Source organism: Scleropages formosus, chromosome 5, assembly GCF_900964775.1.
Source record: "Scleropages formosus chromosome 5, fSclFor1.1, whole genome shotgun sequence".
In the NCBI taxonomy this organism is placed as follows: Eukaryota; Metazoa; Chordata; class Actinopteri; order Osteoglossiformes; family Osteoglossidae; genus Scleropages; species Scleropages formosus.
In genome coordinates, this window is record NC_041810.1 from 20,376,622 (window position 1) to 20,398,507 (window position 21,886).

Sequence of the window (21,886 nt, forward strand, 5' to 3'; positions counted from 1 at the left end):
CACACAAGACATCCAGAAATTAAAAGCCTGCAGGTTCTCAGTTTTGGCTGCAATGTGGTGAAATGACCCCATCTGTCCCTCATAACTGCTGAATCCCTCTCAACATTCAAGTTGGGTCTCACAACACATCTCTTTCATAGACACTTCTCTCCTGAAATCTTAGCTGATCCATAAACTTTCAATATATTAGCTGTTTAAAATTTAAAAAAAAAAAAAAAAAAAATCATTCCGAGTTAATTCACTACGCAGCTACTTTTGCAATGTATGTTAGTTAAACACTGGTTTGGGACTGAGTGACTTTACTTTGTGAATCAAGCATCCACATCTGTATATTTCTGTCTGCTGGTGATGTGCCCATTTGTCTAAAAACATTTGCTAAAAAAATAAATACAAATGTGTTTTATAACAGACTGTATGGTTTGTGTTTTTTTTAATGAATTTTTCCCCCCAAAATTTTGTTAAATTGTGCAAGAGATAAAAATTGAGCACATAACATTATGGTATTTTCTACCCCCTCATTTTCCAGTTCCTATTTGGCTGAGATATAAATATAATTTTGATTAATATAAAAACTATTTTTTAAAGAGGGAAATACTAGCCCACAACCCAGGCAATATTCAACTTCAGTCATTAACAACAGCTGGGCCTCCTAAAACTATATTGCTTCACCCTCACATATATATGTATTATATATACTTACAGTACCATATATACATTTTTTTTTTTTAATGTAGAATGGGTAAAAAATATGTTATTGAGAATATTCACATCTGTTCACTTTGCAAGTTCAGGTTCAAGTTGTTTTAATTGTCATTCCTCTATATAGCTTGTAAACAGTGGAACGAAATGTCTTTTCTCCAGAGATCATGGTGCAACACAGAACAAGGACAATAAATACACAAAAGAAATGGGCTGTAAACTGAAGCCACTTTGTAGTACATGGAGTCATGGCAGGTTAGTTGTTTCACTGTGCCAGGTGAGTATGGGGAGAGAGCAGGGTGTTGAGTAATTTAACCATCTCAGATAAAGACTTAGATGACCAGAAAAGGACTTGAACCAGCAATCTTCTGAGCTAAAATTAGATACCTTACTCATTAAGCCGCATAGGTACATACTAGCAGCACTCCTCATAACCTTTGCTCACCTACAGGTGCAAGTGCTCAAACCAACTGCAAGTCAGAGCTAGAGCCAGCAGGTGATGTAATGGTTCGAGCAGCTACCTTTAGGCTTCAAGGTCACAGGTTTGAATCCCACTGTAGTTCCCCTGAGCAAGGCACTTACCCTGAATTGCTCTAGTAAAAATGAGCCGGTGGTTTAAAAAAAAAAAAAAAAAAGCATAAATGGAAGTTATTGTTCACTTCAGAGAAACATGTCAGAGAGATTAGGAAGTGTTAGGACCAGCTGGTAGTCTAACAGGTAGTGCTACTACCATTGGACCAAAAGGGTGTGGGTTTGAATCACACTCCTAGCTGGAGCATCCTTAAGTAATGTACTTACCTAAAATTGTCCAGCTCTGTAAGTGGGTAAATCATTATGAATTGCTTTAGAGAAAAGTGCCAATTGAATTAGATGAATCAACAAATGGGAAGTCTGTTAAGTGTTCATGAAAACACACAATCACAGCTGCTGTGAGCTGAACAATAAAAGAGTGACTTTCTTCACAGACAAGGTGGACTTCTGGGGAGAAGATGAATTTGGGTGTCACCGGTACACATGTCACGGCAAGGTACAACGGTTCAAACAAACCCTGACCGTACAAAATGAGAAAAGGTGCAGTTACAGTCATCCACCATTGGATGGCAGCACACAAACCAGCGCACTCTCGTTCTCCGTGCTGAGCGCGCGTGGCTGCGTGACGTAATTCTCTTGCTGACAATATGGCGCCTCGCGTGTCGAAGTAGCGTCACGTACCGAGGATTTTCAGAGAGAAAGACGCCAAGGAAGCCAATATCGTATTACATGGAGGGTTTTGTTTGACGTTACGTAAGTTATCCCCGCTTGTGCTGGTGCCATGTATTTAAATAAATTCGCGGAGTGGAGTGGTTAGCTTTCCATTTCGCTTGAGCAGGTCGGGGCGCGCGTCTGGGCAGGATTAGGATACCGTTCTTATTTCTTTCACTAAAACACTGTTTAAAATGTATGTCCCTCCAATTTCTCCAAGCCAAGGCTACAGCAGTTTACCTGATACTATCAGTGATAGTAATAACTGAGGAGCAGAGTCTAGTAGAAGACCGTCATCACCGTGTGTGTCGCTGTGTTTTGCAACAGTAGTAGTATTAGACTACATTCTAGCAATGTAAATGTATAATTTATTACTTTTGCATTTATTTGGCGCTTTTTTTCAGAGCAAGTGTAACAGCAGGTGGCGCAGTGATTAAAGCTAGAAAGGGGAAGCTTCGCTCAGCTCAATTAAATAGAGCAGGATGAAGTCTGACCTCTTGTGCTGTGTTGTACCCTTGTTACTCAATTTAAAATAGTAAAAATATTAATAATAATAAATTATCCAGCACTAAATGGGTAACTTGTAGTAAAAAGCTTAACATTTTAAGTCACTTTGGAGGGGGGTATCAGATGAATTTATCTTTAACAATTTAGTTGGTGCTTTTCTCTGTAGTTGCTCACAATGTTCGGGTATTCACAATGATTTTTCCCTATTTATACAGCAGGGTAGTTTTCACTGGAGCAAATCAGGGTAAGAACTGTGCTCAAGGGTACTGCAGCTGGAGGTGGGATCTCATTCTGACCCAAAGGCACAGCGCTGTCCACGGTGCTACCAGCTGCCCTATAGATTTTATGTTTACATGTCAGTACACACTGTATAACAAAGCTTTAGATTCTCATGTATGATCATCACTGCACAGCTTGTTTGTTTGCTACTGTCATTTTCTGAGGCGCATTGCCCAGAGACCTGGCTGCAGAAATGAACACACAAGGTAAATTCCACTTATCCATTTAGTTGATGCTTTTCTTCAAAGCGACTTACAATGTTAAGGTTATAGCTATTATAAGCTTTCTGTTATTTACCAATTTATACTGCCGAGTAATTTTACTGGTTAAATTTAGGGTAAGAACCTTGCTCTATGGTCCTACAGCCAGAGATGGGCATTGAACCTTAGAGCTTTGGCTCCAAATGTAATGCATCAGAATAATTTAGTGACGTTTCCTTTTTAGGCATCCTCTTGAATTCTTGCAACAATGTCGCTCTATGATGATTTGGGTGTTGAGACCAGTGACAAGACTGAGGGCTGGTCCAAAAACTTCAAACTTCTGCAGTCTCAGCTGCAGGTGAAGAAGGCTGCACTCACGCAAGCAAAGGTATGCCAGTGCTGCTGAGGGCATTAAATCTGCTAGAGTTCAGAAGATTTTCATCAATGGTTCTCAGTCCGTGTGTATGAAGGGAGCTGATGATAAATCTGTCTTCACTGAATTATTCCAAACTGCAATATGGAACTGCTGTACTGCATGGGGCCATGGCTTGCAACCAGAGCAGCACCACACAGCAGCCAGTATTTCAGGAACAGTCAATGGCAAAATACAGATAATTCCAAAGAGACTGCAATTTTTTTAACTGTATTTCTGAGGATAATAGATTACTATAACCTTTTGGTTGTAAATTTAGTAAATTTGTTGTAATGTTATTTGAGCTTAAAAACCCAAAAAATTATAGTAGTTTGATTGGAACCTTGTGAAAAGCTTGTGCAAAAAAGATGACGATTTTTTTTTCCCGTCTTACGTAATGTGAACATTTAATTTCAGAGTCAGCGTTCGAAGCAGACTACTGTTCTTGCCCCAGTGATTGACTTGAAGAGGGGCAGCTCTGGTGATGACAAACAGGTCACAGACACATCCCCCCATCTGGCTGCAGGCCTTAAGGTGAGATGAGCAAAATTTTGGGGAAGAATGGAAGATAACAGGAGCGGCACCTTCTGATCAAACAGCATTGTTGTTAAAGCTGACATTATTCAGTTTGTTAAATAAGGAAGAAATTGTTGTTAATTTTGTAGTTCTATGTACTAAGGTGTAACAAAGTGCAGAAACAGCATCATGGAGTTCACACATTGTCTCCTCTGCCTCCACAGGACACAGTGCCCAGCGGGTTTCCCATGGGGGATGTGCTTATGCCGCTGGCTGATGAGTACGACCCTATGTTCCCCAACGAGTATGAGAAGGTGGTGAAAAGGCACCGGGAGGAGAGGCAGCGGCAGCGCGAGCAAGAGAGGCAGATGGAGATAGAGGAGAGAGAGAAGTAAGGGCATGCAAAAGATACATAGTAGAGAGCAGTGTGTTCATAGTCCTCATACAGATGTGTGCACACACACACAAGAGAGCCAGGTAAGGTATATCCACAGCTTGGTATATACGTAAGATGACTTTTGTGTATGTCCAGGAAGCGTAAGGAATGGCACGAAGGTGGGGCTCCCAGTGGATTCTCCCGCTTCCCTGCTGAGGGAGATTCTGATGAAGAGGATGAGTATGAGAAGGAGAAGAAGAAAAGGAGTGAGTACACATCTCTTCAGGGTTTACGGTCCTGTATTTTTCTCTAGTAAAATTTTTTGTAATTTTTTTTCTTTTGCTGGAGACTGAATTTTACTTCTCTGTCACAGCTATGGGTGGCGCTGCAATTGCCCCACCCACTTCATTGGTGGAAAAGGACCGAGAATGTAAGCATAGAAGCGGAAGTGTAGTTGGTGACACATAAAAAGATTTCATAGGAGTTTTTGCAGACACTGATTGCAAAAAATATCTACGGTACAAGTGCTGCATGATGATAGGACCACTATGTCTTGTCGTTCAGTGCTACCCCCTGCGTATGCCTATGATGACGAGGGCCGACCCCGCGGCCCCTCGTCAAAGGCTGCTATCCCTCCGCCTGTGTTTGAGGATTCAGACCGCCCTCGCTCCCCCCCTGGTCCCACAAGCTCTTTCCTGGCAAACATGGGGTAAGTGTCAATATACAGCAATTTCAAATAAGACCAATCTTGTGACACTTGTTTAGATTCCTGCATCCATCAGTTAAAACCTTTGATGTAAATGTGGTTATGTGTTGTGCACTGAACTGATCCACTTGCTCTGTTGGTGTGTCCTCCTGTTACAGTGGTACCGTGGCCCACAAGATCATGCAGAAATATGGCTTCCGTGAAGGCCAAGGGCTGGGTAAACACGAGCAGGGATTGAGCACTGCCCTGTCTGTGGAGAAGACCAGCAAAAGAGGTGGCAAGATCATCGTGGGAGACCTGACTGAGAAGGGTACCGAACCTCATTTTACACTGTTGCCACGGGCACAAGTTTTTTTTCTAGTTGTTGGTTTGAAGGTCTTGAAGGCTTTTTCCTTATTGTGCATATGTAGCTGGCCCTCTGTTCATTTAGTTTTATCTTCTTTAACAGAGTTTTTTTTTTTTTTTTTTTGTTAAGATTCAAATTGCCCTCCCTCCTCAGTCATTCTATAGCATCTACTGATATGGGTGTGACTGAGACCATGATAGGACTCGTTGTTGTAGGTATGTGATATTGAGCTTTGATCTGGCTGCGTGTTTGTCTATCCTGTCTACAGGAGGCAATCAAGTTGGACCAGAGACCCCAGGCTTTACCACGGGGGCTGCAGGTAAAGCTTTTTACTGTAGGTTTTGAACCAGCCTGTCTGTTTGTCAATCTCCTCCTGGTTTATTAATTAGTGTGGTTTATAACCAGAACTGGCACAAGTTCACAATTTTGTAATGTTTAATATGTTGATTTGACAGAGAACTTAGAGCTGAAATAGAAATTCTAGTAGCAGTACATAGTTTTAAAAGACCTTGAGTGTTTAAGAATCTTGCATTTCAAGTTTGGTTAGTTTTAAAGTCAAACTGTGTCCATCATTACGTGCACTCTACCCTCTGATTATCGCATGGAACTTGGACCTGAAAATTCCAAGTCGTCAATTTTCTCCAGCTTATTTACAGTTATATAATTCATATAGCATATACTTTTATCCAAAGAGACATGGAACTCTTAGTAAACAATGTCTGTCATCAACAAAGAGGTGCAGTTACGAAATTATGAAAGTACAGTTTGTCTAGTACCACCATTCTAGGCTGTGTTCGTTTTAGATGTATCTAAGATTGGGAAGCACAAAGGTGATTGTGACAGGTAATATAGTGCAAGTTTATGGAGCACATAGGAAAACAAGAGTCCAGGTTGGCCCAAAGGAGACGTGAGATGTATGGTTTATAGCCGTTTATACAGTTTAATAAATTGTAAAACCCTAATGTGATCAGTGCTGCAGATAGTCATGACCAGGATCAGAGTCACAGAACCAATTACACATTATTATACAATAATGAGAACTTCATCAAGATTCACTTTGTTGTGTCACTCCCCACTGAGTAGATGCGGGAAAAAAGACAGAAACCAACCCACTGACAGAAATTCTGAAATGTCCCACCAAGGTGGTGCTGTTGAGGGTAAGATCTGCCTCTCATTCTTTATGCAGCTGTGATATATATAAAACCCAATTTCACAGAACAAATAGGACATGCTTCAACACGCTAAGTCCAGAGGAGAGTGTGCGTGTGTTTGTGTTTGTCTAAATCTCACTCTCACGGTAGAACATGGTGGGAAGAGGAGAGGTGGATGAGGACCTGGAGGCTGAGACTAAGGAGGAATGTGAGAAATATGGCAAAGTGACAAAGTGTGTCATCTTTGAGGTAAGCACTGCTATGTGTGTACCTGTGTGCCTATGTCTGCATACTGGCGGATCCTGACAGTATCATTTTGGGCAGATCTCGGGGGTGTTGGATGACGAGGCTGTCCGGATATTCCTGGAGTTTGAGAGAGTGGAGTCTGCCATTAAAGGTGAGTATGGACTGGTAGATTCACTATGTCACCACTTGTTTGAGACTTTTAAAATATGGAACTGGTTCATATTTTTGGTACTGACTGGATTTGTTTCATGAGTTTTGTCAGTACGGCATAGCTAACAGAGTACGGATATTACGATTATGAAATTGCGATTTTTCCTGATAAATTCGGTGTTTCGAAAAAGTAAATTTTCACTGTTGTACTCTCTATTTTAGTAATATAAAACTATGGTGATAATCATCATACATCATATCATCCCCGCCTGTTCCCAGTTACGATTTGGCAGCTATAGTACATGGCTCAGCCAGGGTCATTCAGAGAAAATAGTTTGTCATGATAATAATAATCTTTAGCATTTTTGCTCACAATGATGGCAGCCACAAGGAATATCATCTTAGGCCCTTAAATGCCTTTCAGAGTGATTAATCATTTTATTCTGACTTGCTGAAGATTTTCAACAATGATAATGACGTTAGTAGTACTAGTCTGTCCGGTAATGATGTAACCTGCGGTGTTCAGTGATGTTTCTAAGATATGAAAAACAAAGATCAGCTCATATTCTTTTCATCTTTAATCTTCACTTTTTGATGAGACATCATGGAAATATCAAAGTTTATTTAAACCTCGTCTGTTGCTATGACAACCAGATGAACAAATGTAACAGTAATGAGGAACATGTCTAGACACCACAGTTTCTCTTAAGATTGTCAGTGACTGTTTTCTCCTGTAGCCATCAGAAATTCTATTCTGCACAGCTCACTGTTGATCAGTTTTCCTTTGCCACCTACCATTTCAGTTATGACTTTGATACAGTTTTATATTCCTTTAAGGCCTGGTCTGTTGCTGTTGGAAAAGCACTGACACACCTGCAGAGCGAAAACGTGCTTTAGAAGGAAAAGTCAGTTCTCAGGCTAACGTTCTCATTCCTTCGTACAGCTGTTGTGGATCTGAATGGTCGGTATTTCGGCGGACGAGTGGTGAAGGCCTGCTTTTACAACCTGGATAAGTTCCGAATATTGGACCTGGGGGATCAAGTGTGACTGGATGGCACAGTTATAAGATTCCGGTCCGTTCTTCCCTGTGTGTTGCTATAAACATTTTTTTTAATTCATTCTGTCTGCGTGTTTGTGTCTGCTTTGCTGTAGTTCTGCTTGCCTATACAAATATTTCATTCTTTAGGTTTATGAAATGGTGTGTGATATGGGGAGCACAGTGGTTCTGTGCAACTCTATGGAATGAGCACAAATGTCTGCATTCCAAAAATGTTTTTACAGTAGTTGCACAGAAAAGCCAAGAAACTGAATTGTTTTGGAGGCTGCTTGCTGGAAACTCCTAAAATGTTTATGAAAACTGCTGATTTTTTTTTTTTTTTCCCCCCCTCCCCTTTTTTAAAGTTGTTGTTGTTGTTCTGGACACCGTGAGCCATGTAATCGTAGTTGTTCTCTGGTTCTGTACTTTTTACAATTAGCCGTAGTACTGTGTTTTTGTTAGGTTAGTGTTAAAGTGTCTGTTAGGGTAATGTAAATATAAGTAGAGACTCTGCCCTCCCTGTGTGCTTCTGGTGCTTGATTGATTTATTTATTTATTGTTCATATTATAAGAATAATTTATTGAAAAAGACCCTGTTGACTACCACAGTGAATCCCAAACCTCTTTTGTGACAAACACAAATTGTTTTATGAGTTAATCAGTTGTACTTGTGAATAGAAGAAATTACTGGAAAGGTTTTTGGGGTCTTACAGGAGTGATCTTGAGATGTTTGTCAAACGATAGTCAGTTATATCAAGTAGTGGTAAATATGTCTTTTGTCAAAGTCTGAGACTGCATACATATATTAAGGGGTGGTGTGTGACCACCCACAGTCTTCTGTAGTCATACCATGGTTAAGCTCCAGTCTCCCTATTGTGTAATACCCCACTGGAATCAGGAACTGTCCTCTTCTACTCTACACTGTACACTCCAACCAGAGATGTATAGTAGTCTTGAGTAGGGAGAGTTTACTTCTTAGACAGTAAAGTTACCCTGCTGTGTAAATGGAACTACACCAGCGTTCCTCGGTGAGGGTGATGTTGCTGAAGAGAGAGAGAGCGTTGGGCTTTCTCTTTCCAGGCAAAGTCGCGGGCACAGAAGTGCAGCGCCAGGGAAACTCTTAATATTCTTCTGGAAAGTGCATGTTGTTTGCAGTATTTACAGGTCCAAACAGGTAATGTACAACAGAGCACTACACACTGTGTACAGGGGTTGTACAACTACTCACCTTCAGCATCAAGCCTTTATTCACTTCTTTTGTGTTCATGGCCGCACCCCTTTGGACCATCCTATATTTAAAATGTAAAGCATATGTATAGTGGCCTAAGACAAGTACAGAATACATGCAGATGTTCGTTTGAGAAATAAAATCAGATATGGAAAGATACATAAACATACATTTCACCCTACAATTACCACAAATGCCAATACATTTGAACACCCCTGCCACGGTGGTGTGTTCTCAGGAAAGGACAGGTACTTCCCATGAAGAACTATGGAGCCAGTTCAAATCCGTTGCTCCCGTTTTGCAATGAGGAAACATTAATACCCCGATAAGGTATTTTGGGTTTTTTTTCTTTTTTTAATTTAAAAAAAAAAAAAAAAAAAAAAAAAAAGTGGGGGGCACGAAGAAGCAAAGGTAAGTAGTGAAGTACTGCAAATGCACATGGTCACAGAACCAGTAAGTGCATCTTCTACTGAACGGTGGAATGTGTGTAGTATACTACTGGAATGGTGCGCGCGTCCCCATACATACACAGCGCTGGCAGGTTGTAGGGTTTTGTGTTTGCTTCCTAGCCAGTACAATGAAAATGGTTGTGTGACGTCTTTAATTGGTCACTTGCGACAGCCTTGTGTGTCACAAATGGGTAAATGTGGTCTTTGTGAAGAGCTTATAAAGGGAGCGGTAAATCATTGTTAATCATAATACCTAGCGCACCGTGGTCTTGTTTTGTATTTTTTTTTTTAGCATAATTGACAGTCTAATTTATTTGCACAGCAGATTTATAGAAAAATGAGTTAAAACTGCAAATTCTAGATATTAACATTGCTAGCACTGGTTCAACATTATAAGACCTTATTTGAATCTAAGTAACATCAGTACTTGAGTGGTTTTTTGACCTTTGCTCTTTTACATTTCTTTATGTAGCAGCTGTTTTTCTCTGTTGTGGTAATTAGCCTCGGAAAGACACAGATGGAAAGAAACTGACAGTAATAATTCTCAGAAAGCAACAGAACTGTAGACAAGATGTATTTTGCACTAATTTGTTACCTGTTTTGTTCCATTCTGAAATGAATATAGTAATGTTCATTTTAATACACAGCTGTACTGTTAAAACTAGTTCATGGTGAACTCTCAAAGTTATTTATAAATGTGGACATTGACCTTTATAAACATGACATTATTGTACCTATATTTCACACCATTGTCTATAATTTCTCTAAATTCCAGGGATTTGAGAAACATTAATGCTCAGAAAAGGTAAAGATTTTTGCTTTCCTCATTCTTCCTTGAATGATATTCCATGGAGTGGCCTCATTGCAATAATGGGTGGCACAGTGGCACAGCAAGTAGCACTGCTGTCTCATAGTGCCTGGGTGGTGTGAGAGAATGTGAGTTCAATTCTCTGCTCAGTCTGTGTAGAGTATGTGTGTTCTCACTGTGTCCGTGTAGATTTCTTCCAGGTGTGCCGGTTTCCTCCCAAAGACATGCTGTTCAGGTTCCCCCCATAGTGTGTGAGTGGGAGAGAGAGAGAGAGTGTGTTCCACTTATGTATGGATGAGTGACCCAGTGTAAGTAGTGTATCTAGCAGTGTAAGTCACCTTGGTGAATAAGGTGTGTGGGCTAGTAACACTACATAGTATCCATGGTAAGTCACTTTGGTGAAAAGCATCTGCTAAGTGAATAAATGTAATTATAAATAGCTTGTGTCACAGTAATAATCTGGTGTTACAGTCTTGAAGAGTAGCTTTGCTGAGGCTGCATTGAGCTGCTAACTATAACCCTGGACTGGATGTAGAATTTTAATTTTAGAATTTGTACATTTCAAATATTTTGGTCCAGCCAACAGGGCAGCAGGTAGTGGTTACCACTGCTTTTGGATGTGAAGGAGCCAGGTTCAGATCCCACCTGCACCTTTGAGCATGGTCCTTACCCTGATTCCCTCCCGACTTCTTAAAATTTAGCATTTAGAACACACCAAATATAGCACACCTTAGAGAAACAAGCTGAGTTAAATTTAAGTATTGATAAATCTGTTTAATATACATATTGACAAGGAAGACCAAAGCAGTCAAATTAGAAATATTTTTTTAAAGTAAACAAACTCTCCTTAAAAGTGAGAGATACAGTAATGATCACTAAGCTGTCAAAAGTTGCTAGTGGTTGATAATATCTTTAGAAGGCATAATTTGATCAATAAAAGTAACCTGATTTTTGACCCGATAGTGCTTTTTTTCCACCTCATAGCCTTACTGAAGAAGTTTTTGATGAGTTCTTCCGAGAAACTATTTTGAAGTACTTCTACCAGAATATTTTGACTGCTGAACTTCAGCGTCTCTATTGGGTTTAACATAAAGTGAGTAAAAAAAAAATAACATGACCGTTTACATATCAGCTCTGCCTTTAAGTTCATTTCTAGATTTTAGATGTTTTGGTCAAAGATATTTAAAAAAAGAAACTTGCTGAGTCATACAGAAAAACAAAAAAAGGGAAAAGGCCAGTTTCTGTAGGTCTGTTCAATCATACGGAGTATGTCTGCTCTTTCATCTATGTTCTTTCAATTTTTTCCCCTTAGAAACTTATGAAACTATACACCACATAGAGCAGAAAGATGTGTTAAATCTTCCATTTCTCTGAGAACTAGTATGTTTGCTGTGTATTATGTGCTGAGGGTACACTAGCTTTTCTAAAAAAAAAAAAAAAAAATATCTGCCATTTATCATTCTGCTACATCTGAAAGATTCCCATATACCTCATCTGTTTTGTTAGTTTTACTACCGCTCCCGCACTTTTCTTAAAATGTTAGCAGAAAATGATGGTATGGATAAGTGCCCTGAGAGAATGTGTAAAAAAGAAAAAAAAGTGCTGTACAAAAACAAACTGACATCCCCAAAAAAAAAAATTTTTCTGAACTCTCATGGATATCATTTGGTGTCAGGGGTACTCAACCCTAGTTTTATTGCACTCACTCACTGGCCACTTTATTAGGTACAGCTTTATCCACATGGAACATGGGAAGAAAATGACTGTGCCACCAAAAATCTGGAGCAAGTGTGTAGAGCTATGAAACTTGTAGACCAAGAAACCCCTGGAACGTATCAAGCAGCTTGCTGCCCAGTCCATGCTGCAACCCCATAGTAGCTAGATGTACCTAACGAAGTGACCAGTGCTCATAGAGTTGGTTGCACACTGGTTGAGTGCTGTTCACTTATCTGCACCCCATTGAAAGATTTTATTTGTTCAGAGCAAAACAGCAGCTCTCAGACATAGCAAGACAGGATGCACAGGTGACATTGGGGGGGGTGGGGCAGTGAGTAGAGTGGCTCTATATTATGGCTGCTTGGTAAGTGAGTAAAAACCAAGTCCCGGTTCTAGTGTGAAGATGGAAGAGACTAACACAAGTAGGTCCTTTCTTCATCTACCCCGTACTGGGTACTTCTGTAGTTTGTAACCGGAGATAGTCTTCCCACTACATCACAACATTACTGTTGGTTTGGTAGGGCTCTTCCCATTATAGGGGGGAGTGTGGAATGTAATGGGAGGTGTTTCAGTAGCAAGAGACAAGGTCTATACGGGGTTTCAGGTCTGAGTGACTGAATCAATGCGTTTCTGGACTGATGTCCTAAATCTGCTGTGTGCTTGGAGTCTCTGATGGTGATTTTCTTCTGAGTAGTCGCACACCAGTGGTCATGAGATGAGTGCTAGCCTCCAGTCCTCAGCTTCTTCTGGAAATAGAAACAGGACATCCCATGGACAGCGTAAGCACAGCGAAAAAGACTTACGTTGACATTGCTCTAACAGTGAGAAAGATGCCATATCTATGGACTCTGAATATGCCTGTTACCGTGGTAAGTGGCACTCAATGAGCAGTTACAACTAACGGATCAATGGTGAACTCTCCTTGCGGAGCACATCACCGGGGGGTTCAGATGGATATATCTCCAAGACAGTGCTGCAGTATGTGTTTAAACTATGGAATGTTAAAAACCAGTTGAAGATCAAGGGGCCATTTTCTGAAACTGTTTATCCTACTGACAGTGGCAGGTGTTTGGTATTTTACTCATTTTCACAGCTTTTTTTGGAGTGGGTAAACGGATAACCACATAAATGACGGAAAGTGCTTTTCAGTTAATGGAAATTCACCAGACAGATTTTTAGGATCAAACTGCATCTGCTAAACAAGGAAAGAGGGCATTTGTATTTTTTCAATACAAAACACTGAACTAGCAGTCCTATCACAGTTATACCATAAAATTACTGGTGTCACAAGGGAAGACTATATAAAGGATTCTAAATGCTTTAAACCTGTCTTTTTGGTCCTACAAATAACTACAAACTGTCCATGCAAGCTAACTACTGAAGTAAAACACTAACTCACATGTCAGCTGGCCAGATCTGAGCCATATCAAAACTGGTGTTCTTATTTGTCAAATGGAAGAAAAAAAAAAAAATAGCAGGGTATATCAACAGCAACCAATTAGTTACAGCTCTATGTGGCAACAAAGGGCAGCTGTGCCCACACACTCCTATACGGCCCTTAAACGCACCTGTTTGGCGTTGTTCACACACTGCAGGTACTGAGAGGCAATGCGGGAACAGGTGAGGGTCTGCCCAGTGTTCTCTTTATAGCACTGGAGGATCTCTCCCTGCAGGTCAGCACAGATGGGGGTAATCTCATACCGTCTGAAAACAGGGAGGGAATAAACAATTATTCTACCACCAAGTAAAAGCAATCAAAATTTGCTGTGAATTGATTATATAAAAGACGTTACAATTGAAAGACACTTAAGGTTACCAGAGGTCACTCAGGAATGGGAAGAGCAAGAGGCACAGTTGCTGTATAAACATGGTCACAGTACGTGATTGTCGTATTGTGAGATTTAGCAATTTCTTAAACTTCAAATCTTTCAGAAAGTATCAACATGTGTGAACCATAGAAGAGCTCAGCACTTCAGTGTGTGAAACAGGGTTTGCAGTGGAAAAGAGTGCCTAAAATGAGTCACTAAATTTTGCTATGATAAAGGGGAATATTAGTGTCAAAGAAGGCTGCATGACACTTGGGGGGGGGGTGAAATAGAAACTCTGAAGCACAGATGGACACAGAGTTATTGCTGAAACAAAACTTAAACTCCACTTCTGCAACACTTCCACAGCTAGATCGTTATCACTTGCACTGGAATTTAAGGGATTTGCTTGTATCAAAATAAATGTGTAAAATAATATGGTAACAATGAGCATAATGTCTTGTCTTTTGAATCTGAAATTGAGTTATAATCATTACATCTATTATTTAGTTGACACTTTTCCCCAGAGCAACTTGCAGCATTAAGCTCCTTACAATTATTTACCCATTTGTCCAGCTGGGTAATTTTAGTGGAGCAATTGTAGGACAAGTACCTTGTTCAAAAGTACTACAGCTAGAGATGGGACTCAAACCTGCAACCTTCAGGTTCAGAGGCAGCAGCTCTAACCATTACGTTACCAGGATTATTGTCCCCATGAATATGATTATTCCCCTCAGCAGTTGGAGCACTCACCTTATAATTGAAACACCTGGGTTCAAATTTCTGCTCCTGCTATAGTATTTTTGAACAAAGGTGTTTACCCTCAACTGCTCCAGTAAAAATTACAATTACCCTTTCATGCAGCAAAGTATGTAAGATTAGTTTACAAACCCTGGACCAGCTAAATTAATGTAAACGTTATACAAACTTTTCCCACCTTCATTTTCATTACAGTGGCTCGAACCACAGGCAGTCATTATATGGATGATCAAGTCATCACTTTGAGTGTTTAACCATGGCTCTGCTTTACCACACGTCATGTGTGACCAAACACTGGACCACACACTCCTCATGCTAATCCCCGTGTGGACCAGCTACTCTTGTTGACTTTGGCATCATCTATAATGTTAAAAAGCAACATGCTGGCAGTAAAAGTAATCCGTTATGTATTATTTCAAAAAAGTTTCATGGTTATTAGTCTTGAAAAATGAAATACCAAGCTTGAACTCCTATTGAGCAGTTCTACAATATGGCGCATTTCAGACTTACTTTTGATCTGCTGTGTGAACTTTACCTTCTGGAATAAACACAGTCCTCCAATTTTCACTGACTGGACAGTAGTATTTTTGACAGAATCACATTCCGTAATGGTGCACCTTCTCAGACCCTCTGCCACACGACCACAGTTGAAAAATGAATGTACCATGCAACATATCAGCCTGCCATCAACTCACTTGAACCTGGAGCTGACCTCGTCTGCTGCCCTGTGGTAGTTCTCCATGTTGACCTTGTGGGACTCTGTACTCTGAACAATATGACAACAATGCCGACAAAACGCCATGAGAAACCAGGTAAACCTTGTTACAGTTCACTATCTACTGCCACACAACACACAGAAAATGTTCTCTTTTGCCGGTCTGTCCACCTGGAGTTTTACAGACCACCTTCTCCATCCCACCATACTCACATTCAACCTCAGTGGGGGTCCTTAATGCCAGTGCTTCAGACAGCGTGCGCACATGCACGCGCACACACACACACGCGCGCACGCACAGCACACACACACCCCCCCCCCCCCCCCCCCCCCCCCCCCCTCTGGACCCAGAGGTTGCAGGTTCAAATCCCCCCTCCTGCTATAGTGTCCCTGTGCAAGGTACCTACCCTAAATTGTGCCAGTAAAAATAACTTGTCTTTTTAAATGGACTAGTAAGGTGAATAAGGCATGCAGGCTGATAACACTACATAGAGTTCATTGGAAATCGGTTTGAAGAAAAGCATCTAAGTAAATAAATGTAATCATGGTAAGTATCTTGATACTGTAAGTCACTTTGGAGAACAGCATCAGCTACATGAAGTGAAGCATATACACTGCCTGGCCAAAAAAAAAGAAAAAAAAAAAAAAGTCTCAGACTAATATTTTGTTGGACCGCCTTTTGCTTTGATTATGGCACGCATTTGCCGTGGCATCGTTTCAATAAGCTTATGCAATGTCACAACATTTATTTCTGTCCAGAGTTGCATTAATTTCTCGCCAAGATCTTGTATTGATGATGGGAGACTCAGACTGCTGCATAAAGTCTTCTCCAGCACATCCCAAAGATTCTCAATGGGGTTAAGGTCTGGACTCTGTGGTGGCCAATCCATGTGTGAAAATGTCGTCTCATGCTCCCTGAACCACTCTTTCACAATCTGAGCCCAATGAATCCTGGCATTGTCATCTTGGAATATGCCCATGCCATTAGGGAAGAAAAAAATCCATTGATGGAAAAACCTGGTCATTCAGTATATTCAGGTAGTCAGCTGACCTAATTTTTTGGGTACATAACATTGCTGAACCTAGACCTGACCAACTGAAGCAACCCCAGATCATAACACTGCCCCCACAGGCTTGTATGGTAGGCACTAGGCATGATGGGTGCATCACTTCATCCACCTCTCTTCCTACCCTAATGCGCCTATCACTCTGGAACGGGGTAAATCTGGACTCAGACCACATGACCTTTTTCCATTGCTCCAGAGTCCAATCTTTATGCTCCCTAGCAAACTGAAGCCTTCTTTTCCAATTAGCCTCACCGATAAGTGGTTTTCTTAAGGCTATACAGCTGTTTAGTCGTCTTTGCATTGTGCGTGGGGAAATGCTCTTGCTTTCACTATTAAACATAGCTGTGAGTTCTGTTGTTTTTTAATGATTTGATTTCACCAAACATTTAAGTGATCTCCAATCACGATCATTCAAGATTTTTTTTTCTGACCACATTTCTTCCTTCAAGATGATGGTTCACCACTATCCTTCCAGGTTTTAATAAAGCATTTGACAGTTCTTAACCCAATCTTAGTAGTTTCAATCTCCTTAGTTGTTTTCTTTGCTTGATGCAGGCCAATAATTTGACCCTTCTGAAACAGAGTTAATATCTTTTCCACAACCGCAGGATATGTCTTCCAACATGGTTGTTTAAGAAATAAGAAGCTACTCACTGCATCAGTTAGGGTTAAATAACTTGTTGCCAGCTGAAACAATTATTGCAGTAATTATCCAATGGAAAGCTCTTACCTATTTGCTTAGTTAAATCCAGGTAGCGACTTTTATTTTGGCCAGGCAGTGTATATGCCATATGCTGTAAGATATGGAACAGCAACATGGCAAGAACACAGCATAAATGTCAACACAGCAAAATAAAGTTGAATGATTATTAGTGATCAATCAATGTATAGACATCTACCCTCTCTTCCAGCTTGGCCAGCTGCTCTTTATAGAAGGCATCTTGCTTCCTCAGCTCTTGTTCCCTCTCCTCCAGCTGCTGAGCCTGCAGTAGCACACAAGAAAAGCTAACAATGAGCTATGCATGGCAAATGTCACCCAAAGTTCAGTGCAAGGTATAACAGGAATCCCAGAAAACAAGAGTGACCTTAGCAAACCTGGTAATGTGTTATGCATTATTACATCTAACTATTCTGTTGCTCGGCAACGTGGACTTCTAAAGACATCTGGGGAGGCCCTACCTTAACAAGTGTCCAAAAATATGATTCCTGGCAGTTTCCTTGTAATTTGATGGCATTACAAGTGGTAGTGACAGCCCTTATGCTAACTAGTATATTATTACAGAGTTTTGTTCAAAGGACTACAGGAAGATGTTGCATAATGCATCTTAACACAGAAGAAGCTTTTAAATAAAAAGAAAAAAAATTCTATCAATAATTCTTATAATATTACTCTATTAACGTGGAGCTTTCAGGTCAATTCCTCTGCAGTCATCTTGCTTGTTAGGTGATGTAACCCCAGAAATTGGTGAAACTACTGATGTTGAGCAGATGTTCATGTGGTTGAGAGACACGAGGAGCACAAATTTAGCTCAAATGGCCAAATTCATCTCCAGGGTTGTGCTCTTGGAACATGGGGGCTCTCTTCTGCATTAAAGGTAATGGATTCCTCAAAAAGACGCTTCTTTAATTGAAGGGAAATTCATCGGGTAAGAAGTAATTTGAGTAGTTGCTCACGTAGAACTGGGCTCTAAGCCGATCATCCTCAGCAGTCACCCTCTCCTTCAGCAGAGCCTGTCTGATGCTCTCCTGAGCTGCCACCCGCTCTGCTTCCAACATCCTTTGCACCTCTTGTTGGACTTGAGCCTGAGCCTTGGTCCTCTCCTCCTCCAACCTGAAGGCAGGCAGACAGGTAATAGCAGGAAGCTCTTCTCCAGCCTGCAGACACTCAAGCACACATTCAAGGAAGGAGATGCTGCAAAGAGTCTAAGCGAGAAAGCAGGTGAGAATCAGCAAAATCACTGAAAGGTAAAAACGAAAAAGAACGCCACACAATCAATCACGTCAAACCTCTGACGCAATGCAGGACATGTCCATTTACTCTTGTTTTACGGGGTCGAGTCAAAAAGTATCTGCAGTAATCTTTACATTGCCGATGTTGTGCTGTCAAGGATACTTTTTGACTTAACCTTGTTGTTTGCTAATATAAATCTGACAATAAGTAACATTTTGATGAGCAAAACTCGACAAGATTCAAATGAAAGTTTAATTGTATAAATTAAAAATGTATTTAACAATAATAACTGATACCGACGTTTAGAAGCTGAGGGTGTGAAAAACTCTCCATCACTGATTGCTTGGCAGCACATATCCATTAGGACGATCTACAAATATGCGATGTGTTGACCTGCAGGTTGTATGCGTGTGAGAGAGACTCGCCTCCTCTGCAGCTCTAGCTCAGCTTTACGCCTCTCCTGCTCCAACCCTCTCTGCAGCTCCTCTGTGACCTTCTTCCGCAGTTCAGGGTCATCAGCTTTACAAGAGATAAAGAGGCAGAATTAGCAACACAAGAGGGCAGGAAACCCATACATTTAGTTCCAGAGCCAGAGACCCATCATTACTTTCCATGTATCTGTGAGTACTACTTCACTTGCACCTCTGGCCTGAAAAACACTGCGGTGGTTTCTAATCATAAACAGCTGAGAACTTTGCTTCTTAAACACAAGATGCGTGACAACCCTGTTTTCAAATCAGGAACAATGTGCAGAAGCAAAGGCAACATGTCACAAAAATTCACAGTGCAAAAATGAAGACTTGTTACTGATGCCAGGGGGCCTTGAACTGGTCATTTCCAGTTCATGCTCTTCATTTTTACTTCTGAAAGATCAAGTGACTTTATATTTATCTGTCACTCAGGGAAAATATCTGTCAAGGTGTTCTCTTGGAGACCTAGGGCAGCACATTATATGCATAATCAATACATCTATAACCAATACATCACAGCTGTAGTTACTATCAAAGAGTTTTTCCTGAATAGAAAAGAAAAAAAAATTAAAGCAACCATTGCTTTTATTTCATGGTCAGCCTTACAGAGCCAGTTTACAAGTCAGCTTACAGAGAGGAGGTGCAGGAGCAAACGGACTGGTGCAGAGCCAACAACCTGTCCTTGAACGTGGACAAAACAAAAAGAGGTAGTTGTTGACTTCAGGAGAACACGGCACAACCGCTCTCTGCTGAACATCAACAGCTTCTCCGTGGAGATCGTCAAGAGCACCAAATTCCTTGGTGTTCACCTGGCGGAGAACCTAACCTGGTCCCTCAACACCACCTTCAAGTCAAGAAAGCCCAGCAGTGTCTCTACTTTCTGCAAAGTTTGAGAAAGGCCCATCTCTCACCCCCATCATCACCACATTCTACAGAGGGACTATCGAGTGCATCCTGAGCAGCTGCATCACTGCCTGGTTTGGTAACCGCGCCGTTTCGGATCTCAAAACCTTGCAGGGGTAGCGAAGACAGCTGAGAAGATCACTGGGGTCTCTCATCCCTCCATCACAGATAGTAAAGTCACCAGCATTGCTGATGACCCCACACACCCCTCACCCTCCTGCCATCTGGACCAAACTCACCAGCTAGAGGAGGAGCCCCTGATTCCCTGGAGGATTGTGGTGTCTGAATGGGCACAGTGGGTTCGAAAGGAGCAGGTGGTGGCAAAAAGGGGGCTAAAGGCTGAACAGGGGCCGGAGGTATGGGCGCTCCCGATGGTGGTGGCCGAAATGTCGGAGATGAGGTCTCTCTCATGCGATTGATCACATTCTCTGAGAGCTAGCAAGAGAAAGGTGGTAAATATTAAAAAAAAGAAAATATGCTCACTTCAACAAAAAGAAAAAATGTCAAATAAAAGGATAGGCCCTGAAAGTGTGCTCTTTAAAATATTCCAGTTTTTAAATGTCATACATGCCTTGTTCTCACTGCACAGGCTAAGGGGGATTATCCTGATTTTCTGACACGTGTATGTGTTTGTGCCAGTAAAACATTTGGTTAAGAAGTCCCACACCAAACATCCACTGATATGTCTATAGAAAAAAAAAAAGAAAAAAAAAAGTATGAATTTCATTTTACATGGTGCCACCTTATTATTTATTTATTTATTTTTTTTTTTTTTTTTTTTTTTTTTACAGGAGTAATTCTGGGTAAGTAGCTTGGTCATTGACACTACAGCACAAGATGGGATTTGAACCTAGAAGCTCTGAGTCCAAAGGGGGCAGCTTGAGCCACTATTCTACCTGCTAATGTGTGCGCTGTAAACTACGTATGCCAGAATTCAGTGCACCGGAAAGGGCGTGTCACTAACGATTGCCTTCAAGTGCTGGAAAAATGGCGGAAAGTTCTCTAGAATGTACATAACATATGTTACAGCGCTTTAGTTCTTTTTAAAAAACAAGCATTTGTACTGAGATTAAGTGCGTTTTAAATTAGGCTTCATTTATGTCCGAATTTTGCAATGCGTTACAGAAACCGTGACTCGACGACGGCTACTCGTGTTTACCGCACGTTCTGATGATCGCCCCACTGAATGTGACAACACTGCGTGCAGAACTTGTACGTGCCTTGTTGAGTTTTAGTGTTTACTAAGTGTTTTTTTAGTGAATCACGGACCATTTTAGCTTGAACACTGAATTATCATAAACAACCGTTTATTTGATCGTCAAGCAAAAACTTTTTTTGCGGACAAGCGTAATGCTACTGGCGATGAATAAAACAAAAAACAGTGGGATTGTTATTCTGATTAACCGCCCTTCGAACGTGTCACTAAAGACATGATTAATCCTTAGGAGAAATATAACCTACGCTACGCGCTGGAAGGACTAGTCCTCCGGGCTGCGGTCACTCCTCCTACTCACCCTAATGCCCTTCACGACCGTCACGTTGTCGTTCTCATCGGCCTCGAAGGAGACGCGGCGCGTGCTGTTGTTGCTTCCCATGTCTGACGAAGACAGAGAATATTATCTACATGCGGTCACCATCAATCCCTCCGAAACTGTTAACAAGCTATTCGTCGCGAGATTGCCTGTAGCGAACACTAGTCCAGAGCTGTCACACACGGATAGCGGCCAGCCTTGGCTCCGCCTACTTTGCGCTCACATATAATAAGCGTGTCCATTGGAGGAGGGGCGAAACCTATCTCTGTGAAGTTGCCCCCTATTGGCTACCTGTTGTGGAACTCTAAATACAAAACACTCAATGAGTTTTATGACAAATCATTGCCAGGGAATTTACTTGATGCCTTTGTACAGCTGGCAGACTGGAAGTCAGCGCTGCTTCGCGTGATTCTCCCACACCACACGTACGGCACTTCTTCAACTTAGTTCTTGCGAGGAGATCCGCCATCTCAGATGGGAGGTTTGCCAAGCATTCAAATCCACGAGTCACTAAGGAGTGTGACCTACATAAATCTTCAGACCCCTAAAATCAAATGCACTTTAAGGTACGAAAGCACTATATACATGTGGACAATTCCCTCTGTGTTCATCTGCTG

At 41.2% G+C, this 21,886-nt stretch overlaps 2 protein-coding genes across 2 annotated transcripts; one reads left to right on the forward strand and one right to left on the reverse strand.

Moving 5' to 3' along the window:
• Positions 1 to 1,871: 1,871 nt before the first annotated feature.
• rbm17 (RNA binding motif protein 17) lies at positions 1,872 to 7,946 on the forward strand. The gene is made up of 13 exons (XM_018757955.1): positions 1,872 to 1,983; positions 3,172 to 3,315; positions 3,757 to 3,873; positions 4,080 to 4,246; positions 4,388 to 4,497; positions 4,605 to 4,661; positions 4,796 to 4,940; positions 5,096 to 5,247; positions 5,552 to 5,602; positions 6,367 to 6,440; positions 6,585 to 6,683; positions 6,759 to 6,831; positions 7,774 to 7,946. The coding sequence occupies exons 2-13, from the start codon at positions 3,196 to 3,198 to the stop codon at positions 7,875 to 7,877; spliced, it is 1,269 nt and encodes a 422-aa protein (XP_018613471.1). The 5' UTR covers positions 1,872 to 1,983; positions 3,172 to 3,195; the 3' UTR covers positions 7,878 to 7,946.
• A 2,863-nt stretch (positions 7,947 to 10,809) lies between these two features.
• Positions 10,810 to 21,697, reverse strand: chchd3a (coiled-coil-helix-coiled-coil-helix domain containing 3a). Its single transcript, XM_018757954.2, has 9 exons — positions 21,628 to 21,697; positions 21,252 to 21,334; positions 19,977 to 20,172; positions 18,790 to 18,883; positions 18,088 to 18,244; positions 17,313 to 17,396; positions 15,327 to 15,397; positions 13,636 to 13,771; positions 10,810 to 12,813 (listed from the first exon to the last, which is right to left on the reverse strand). Exons 2-9 carry the CDS (start codon positions 21,330 to 21,332, stop codon positions 12,790 to 12,792), a joined length of 843 nt encoding a protein of 280 aa, XP_018613470.1. The 5' UTR covers positions 21,333 to 21,334; positions 21,628 to 21,697; the 3' UTR covers positions 10,810 to 12,789.
• Positions 21,698 to 21,886: the final 189 nt, after the last annotated feature.

Excerpts from the sequence above, each read along its gene's own strand:
- rbm17 (XM_018757955.1), top strand. The coding sequence starts at position 3,196 with ATGTCGCTCTATGATGATTTGGGTGTTGAGACCAGTGACAAGACTGAG. Across the intron at positions 4,498-4,604 it reads GAAGGAGAAGAAGAAAAGGA|CTATGGGTGGCGCTGCAATT; the intron begins GTGAGTACACAT and ends TCTCTGTCACAG. Across the intron at positions 6,441-6,584 it reads CCAAGGTGGTGCTGTTGAGG|AACATGGTGGGAAGAGGAGA; the intron begins GTAAGATCTGCC and ends CTCTCACGGTAG.
- chchd3a (XM_018757954.2), bottom strand. The coding sequence starts at position 21,332 with ATGGGAAGCAACAACAGCACGCGCCGCGTCTCCTTCGAGGCCGATGAG. Across the intron at positions 20,173-21,251 it reads CGGTCGTGAAGGGCATTAGG|CTCTCAGAGAATGTGATCAA; the intron begins GTGAGTAGGAGG and ends TTCTCTTGCTAG. Across the intron at positions 13,772-15,326 it reads GAGGTCAGCTCCAGGTTCAA|ACGGTATGAGATTACCCCCA; the intron begins GTGAGTTGATGG and ends CCCTGTTTTCAG.